Source organism: Corapipo altera, unplaced genomic scaffold (genome assembly GCF_003945725.1).
Source record: "Corapipo altera isolate COAL_440 unplaced genomic scaffold, ASM394572v1 1, whole genome shotgun sequence".
NCBI lineage: Eukaryota > Metazoa > Chordata > Aves > Passeriformes > Pipridae > Corapipo > Corapipo altera.
The window spans coordinates 35896567-35903734 of NW_020884873.1; the positions used below are offsets into that span (position 1 = coordinate 35896567).

A 7168-nucleotide genomic window follows, 5' to 3' on the forward strand; every position below is an offset into this window, starting at 1 on the left:
ATTTCTCACGCCTTTGCCAGGTTCTAAGAATTTGGAAGGAAACTTTCCATCTGAGAGACTTGTCTTAACCTAAATTCCAGTGGAAACCATCAGTAAACAGTGCATGACCATTTCCTGGAGTAAGGCTGAAGAAAACTGCATTATTCTTTCAAGTTAAAAAACAAGTAAAAGAATTGCAACAGCTCTGCTGTCAAGCTCTAGTAACTCAGTGTGGAGCAGGTGACTTGACATTTGGCACCCGAGCAGGACTCTGCGTTTTGAGTGTGTTCCAAAAAATAATCCAGGTATTAAGAGCCTCAAAAATAGCCGAAAGAGAGAGGAGCTAACTAAAACTTTTATTCGAATAAAAGGAAGAGTTCATTAGACAATCCCCAATAAGATCTCATAACTTGATAGAGGTTGCAGCCTTTTTTTATCCCTTCTGCCCAAAATGCAGGTCCCTCCCCATTTCTCCGTTGGCTGATATACTCTGGGGTTACAGACTTCCTCACACATCTACTACATGTCCCCCATTACATGTTCATTAGAGGCTTTGAGGGTCCCCAACATTTTCAAAATGGAGGTTACTTCATATTGGTCTCCATGTTCTGGGCACTGTATTATCTTATGCTGGACAACTACATAACTAGTAACTTTTCTATCCCCTACTACTAAGCTAACTGTGCCTTCTACATATTTTGCAAGAACATTCTACTTATTTCTAATAAGTGTGTCATTTGCTGGCAAGAATCTGTGAAACCTACTGGCATAACTTGACTCTGTAGGGTAGATCAATGTGCTGGATCAAAAGTTGGTGATACTTTTTATGAAGCATGTATTATATCCAAGAGCAGCAGGCTGTGCCATGGGTGAGTTGCCAATCTTTTCTTCCATGCTTTTGAACATCAGGAGTATATTTAATGGTTCTTTTATTTTTGTTTTGGTTTGTTTTTTTTTTTTTTTTAAATCACAAGACATGTTTCTCACTAAGACAGCAAAGTCAGTTGTTGAAAAGTTAGGAAATGACAGGGTTTGTGTTTATTTGCAGCCTTAACCAAATGCATATATATTAGGATAGAATTTTGTTTCGTGTGTCTACCGTGTTTTGTTTTGCTAGGATGTTTCTTTCATTTAGTGCTCCTGATAAGCCTGGTGAATCATCAGGGTGATTCAGAAATCTAACATACAGAATCACTACTAAACAGAGAAGATATAAAGTAACAAGACAGGGCACAAGAGAAATATTTAATGCTGATGGCCTTAGAACTATAGTGTGATTTTAGGCAAGTCAATGAAACTAAGTTTTTTTCAGTTTTGATCACTGTGAGTATCTAAACTCTTAGTCAAGAAAAAGTCTGAGCTTGCATTGAGGCCCAGAGAGATCTGTGAGATCTTCTTCACTTCCTGGAAATTTCACAGGCAAAACTGCTGACAATGAACTTCAGATCAAGTCTTGACTTACTCAATATTTGGTTGCTTAGCTGCTTGCCTAATTTAAACCAAGAGTAGGAAACCATACACTGAAGAATGAAGCACTGCTCCCTCAGAGGGGTCTTGTCTTAGGTGGGTTCATTACGTGGAAGAGTCTGCACTGTAATGTACTTCCAGTAGGAGACTGACTCTAGCATTTCCTGGCTTGCCAGGGCTTAATTTTGCAACTGTTGAATTTTATCAGCATTTTGAAACTAAAAAATAGTCTGGAGTTTTATAATGAAAGGGTAAAACATACTCAAGTGAATCATTTTATAATAATGTACATTTTATACGGTGGAGCTTTCTTCGGTTTTTTTTGCAGAGGTTTTTTTACTAAAGCAGGAGAATACTTTTTTACCTGTTTTCTCATCTAAGCTGGGACACCATGTGGGATAACCTTTTTTCTTAATTTGTTTGGTGCCATTCACATTTGGTTGTTCTGACCTTTTCTCCCTTCAAACCTTTCAACTACCCAACAGTTGCAGTATTCCTTTTCTGATTGAGATAGCACAGCTTCTGCTCCGCAGTGTTGAGCAATCTCATTGCAGAAGAATATCAAGAGAACACCTGCGAAGAGAAGGTGAAAACAGTGAAGGAAAGAAGACACGGGAAGATGAGGCAACTGGTGTGTGCCACAGAGTGGGTCCTTCTCAGTGTGCCTGGAAGCTAAGGCAACAATGCCAGGCAGTGAAATACGGCAGTCTTAGGCAGGCCCCCCCACTCCCTAATGATTGTTGACTCTGTAAAACCAAAGGCTTAGCTTCAGGTGCACTGGCCTTGCTAGCTGCTGACGTTAACTGATTTGTGGTTTGATATTTATCTGCATTTCAACTGATTCTCAAATTGCTTTGAATTTTTCACATCACTAATTATAAAGTATATGCACTGAAGCATTAGGTGAAAATCTCATCTTTAGCAGTTACTTTCAGTAGCTCTCTTTAGTAGCTCTCTGTATGAGCATGATCATCCCATTATAAAGAGCCCTGGCAGGTTACAGTAGCTACTGTCTCTAATTCACGCCTGCCAAGCCTGTTCACTTAGCAGCAGGCGACTTTTCAATGAGAGTTTTAACAAGTTTCACTCTTAGGCAGCATCTTACTGGTTCCTTCATTATAGCAAGACCTGATTTCCTTCATTAGCTAGAAGATGTCTGCTTGCTGTACAAATATTCAAGACCTAGCAATGACTTCAAGCTTTCTAAACTGGCTTTCAAGCCCAATTAGAGTTGGTTAGGTTGCTTACTAGAAGAAAAAAAAAAAAAAAAAATTAAAAATCTCTAAACAATGAAAAAACCAACCAAACAAAATCCTTCTCCAACTAATTTAAATCCAGGACTTGCTTTTTTCATTTACTCTTGTGGTTTCTACGTGTTATCCCATCAGTGTAGCAAATGTAAAGGAAGTATTTGATGAGAGTCTTTTTATCCTGACAAGGTTTTGTACAAAAAAAAGAAAAAAAAGCCACAAATTTTCCACTTATGTATGGCAAGTTGATTCCTATTGTATTGATCCAAAGTAAATATAACTAGGCTGCTATTCCACCTTGTGTTTTCTTGTGGTGCTTTTTGCAGGTATGACAAGGCAAGCATTGCAGATTCTGAGTTTTGGTCCTTGGTTTATTTTATATGCTGCTGTATTATACACAAATGAACATGAAGTAGACCAGAAATAACATGTTCAATAGGAGATGATTTTTCAAGGACAATTTATTCTGGACTGGGATCCTATTCTAGAATTTAGTATAGGATATCAGCTGTGGGCTTAGGACTTCCTTATGAAGAAGGAAACAAAAATAGAGAAATGAAGAATTTAATGAAGCATTTAAATAACACATAATAAGTTTACTAATGGATTATCATCTTTAGGAAATCACTGTTTGCAACTGGCTTTAGACATACCGGCATTCCATGACAGAATCCATGTGAACAAAGAGTACTGTTGAAAGGATCCCCAAGGCCCATCAGGGTGAATTATATAGCCTAAGATTAACGTATCTTGAGGTCCAATCAGCTGTATAAACATACTCAGTGTCTGACCATTATTCCAAGCAAACCTTGCTATACATTCAGAATGCTGCTCCTTTGGTGCTCCAGTGTTTATACATGTCTGAGAAGGAGAATATCTGGGAAAAATAAAGAGTACAGTGAATTCAGTAAGTATTGCTTGTATGGAACCAGGCAAGCTTACACATCACTTTTTTAAAAATCTACCACACTGTGTAAGGCTTTATGATATTCACCAAGAGGATTGAAGACAGTTTAGGAGGCTGCTATGTGTTTAATGATCTGTAATGTTAAAGAAAGAATATCCTGGGCTGCCTTACACTGGAAATATCATTGGAAATACCATAGGAAAACTAGCAAAATCAGTAAACTCTTTAAAAAATGTTGGTGTATAAGGAGGATTGCCAAAACAGCATATATTAATTGGATTTCATTTTGTTGAAAAAGGTTGAAATAGCTACAGTGACTAAGTCTAAATCATGAGGTTGTGTGGTAAATGAAGTTGAATAAAACACTAGTGCTGTTGTCTTGCATAGCATTATGTGCTTCAACAATAAATGAAGAAAAACAACTCAATCCATTCTTTTTTATTGATATACTTGGGTTTATTTTATTTTTGTTCATGACTACCAGTGGCTGTCTTAGTCAGGGCTGGTAGATGATCCCCTTGTTTGTACGGTATTCTTCGGCTTAATGTGTCTCTCTCACAGAAATTGTGTTTTGCAATTTGTGGAGCACGATTTGTGGGTTTTCATGGAGTGCTCAGGACTTTGGATATTCCTGTGAACATGCTCCTGTGAAATACCACATCCTTTTTATTCCATAACCTTGAGACTGACTTTGCGGCATTAGTCTTTTCTCACTTTTTAATGATCTATTCAAATTCTACTCAAATATATATTTGCAAATATATTTGCAAATATCCAGATGCTAAAGTAACTGGAAATATATAAGGTTCTCATAATATCTGACCCACAAACTTATTGTAAATAATAAAATAAACAATAGTAGACCATTTATCTGAAGGCTGCTCAAAATATTTAATTTAGTTTGTAGATTTTGTGTGTATGTATCTGGAAATAATGAACAACATCTTTAGTGGAGAATTGTTATTAAAATATATGGTATTTTCAAGATGTGCAAGTTTTAAACTTAATTTTGTATTTGTGACCAGGTTATCATTATGCAGATATTCATAAACATGTATGTCAGTAAAATTCCATACTTTTCTCTCCTGGAATATTTAAGAATTCATTAATTCATACTTCTCTATTTGCTTACACCTTAATGGTCCTCTGTTTAATATTAGGTAATATAAAATGTTTAATAAGAATAAACTGGGCAAGGTATTCATAGCCAGAATACTGGTCTTTCTTTTTGTCATACCCACTCATATTCCCCGTAACCTGAGATGGATGACATTTTCAGTTGTATTGCTAAGGCTACATCCTTGCTTACTCTTCTTTGATTTATTTAGTTCCTTGTTTTGCTTCCTGAACAGAGAAAACAATGCCTAACTTTAAATTAGTGGCTCGAATTTTAACTTGAAATACTTTCTGATATGATACATTTGTTGTCATTACCAACTGCAGTGTCATAAGTCTCCAGAACCAATTCAGGTGAAGCTGGATAGTTTTATACCTTGCCAAGGCCTGGTGCTGTAGCATTGAATTATTGTATTCTACTGCTTTGCTATTTGAAGGTACTTTAATTTCCCGCTGGTAGGGAATGATGAAGGCAGGAATGTATTAAAAGCTTTTAGTTCCTTGTAATTAAGATGCATTGGTACAGCTGAGTTAATCTGTTTATCCCTACGTAAGCTCTGGTTTTAGACACATTTCTATATCAATGTTATTCACTTCTCATCCTCTGTAACACTCTGGTTGATGAAAGTATGATGAATCCTTGCATGTGTTTATTTTATATGGCTGAAATCTATGTGGTCTACATTTGTTCTTAAGACAGGTTGCTATGCAAAGGTGGTTGAGAAACAGTCTGCAAATGGAAGAGTTAGGTTCTATGTTGTATCATAATATTATAATTTTTCAGAAGAAGTCACTCCTATTTCACCATCCTGGAATAACTTTCAATAAAAAGCTTGGAGGAACTGTAAAGTATAGGTATGAAACACAATACGCAGAGATAGACTGCATTACACTCAGTATAAACCAAAATGTTGATACTTAATGTCTTCTGAACTGCACTTGCTCAAATAATATATTAAAATTAGCAAAAACTTAACATGGCAAAATTGCTTCTTTATGATTATGCTAAGGCATGTAGAAATCCAATCTAAAATGTCTAATTAGTTCTGTTCATAGAACAGTTTACGATCTTGTTTACCACAGAGAATGAAGAAGTTGCTTGTAAAATTTGCCCTAATAAAATTCTGGTGAATTCTAGTGATGAAAAATTACTTTATATTTACTACAAAATCCCCCTTATTTCCTCATAGGATTGTAAAAAATCCTGTGAGAAAGTAGCTGGGGAAAAAAAATAAATTGACATCCAACATACAAAAACTACAGTATAAACTGATTCCTGGAATGCCACAGTTTCCCCAGATATTTACAGTTTAAATATCATTGTTAGATGCTTCCTGGAGTGTCATTGGTCCCAGCATCTCGAAAAGATCTCCTGCTTTAGATTTTGTTTGGACAAAGATACAAGTAGTATGATTCACTTATCCATATTTCCAGGGAATTTTAAATTCACAACAGTTTGCCAACTGTTTAAAAGTACTTAATATTTTTAATGCCAGAATTCAATATGTGCCTTGGCTTTTAATTTGTGAGCAAAACATACCATTTACTTGAGGGAAACACAAATTCTTCCAAATGAAAACAGAAGATTTAGATAAATGTTAAATACTTTCAGTGCCACCTATTGGCTGAAAAATTGTTTCAAATAAACATCAGCTTTATAATTGTGGACAAAGTGAGATAAGGCTCCTTATAGTAATATTTCTAATTTTTATTGAAGGTAAAGCCAGGATCAGGGGCTACAATCACATTTGAAGACATTATCTCATCTCAAAGAATTTAAACTCTAATCACTTTTTCTTTAAAGAAAACAACATATGAATGCTTCCTGTGGGATGCTTCAGATGTACTGTGGTGGTATCAATGTTCTAAAGCATTTAGTGAATAGGTAAGGTGGTGAGAGACATAAGAAGAGGTCAGGAAGGGATTAAAACTTATCTTTTTAGCCTGACAATGTTGGGGTTTTTTTATCTGAACATATGATCTAATCAGTTTAACTACAATTAACTTCCTCTTTGTAAAATTTCAAGCCAAAGATACTCTTCACTACATCTCAGATTCTGTTTCTGGAATATATTGAATTCTGTGCCATCTTTCAGCACTTAAGCATGTCCTTAACTTTACACGTTCATAATTTCATCAGGATCCTGCGGAATACCATTCAGTTCATTTTCCCCTTATGCTGTTCCTGAATCAGGCTGCCCTTTTTTGGTCCTGAAATGCAGCAAAGTAACCTGAAGGCTATATACTTTTAGCCAGATTCAGAAGCCATGACGGAGGCTGAGTCAACAAAATGACTCAAAGCTTGAAACACATTTGAAAAAAAAAACCAACAAACCAAAACCAAATCTGTCCCATAGGATTTGAAATAAATAAGGTTTTTAATGAATGACAACACAATCCTTGGCCAAGGGTAAAAAATCCCAGAATGGGAGCAGTGCTTTTTTTCAGA

The 7168-nt window shown here is 35.8% G+C and overlaps 1 protein-coding gene across 2 annotated transcripts in view; it reads left to right on the forward strand.

The window, feature by feature from the left end:
- The window catches only part of LOC113953507 (ataxin-2-like), a 52474-nt gene extending 45595 nt beyond the window's left edge, over window positions 1-6879 (forward strand). For both annotated transcript variants that reach the window (XM_027656732.1, XM_027656748.1), the window contains one exon: window positions 6524-6879. Coding sequence is in view for 1 of the 2 variants with exons in the window: in XM_027656748.1 (XP_027512549.1) it covers window positions 6524-6537 (14 nt within the window). In the remaining variant the exon portion in view is untranslated. The remainder of the gene's footprint in view (window positions 1-6523) is intronic.
- The last annotated feature ends 289 nt before the right edge of the window (window positions 6880-7168 follow it).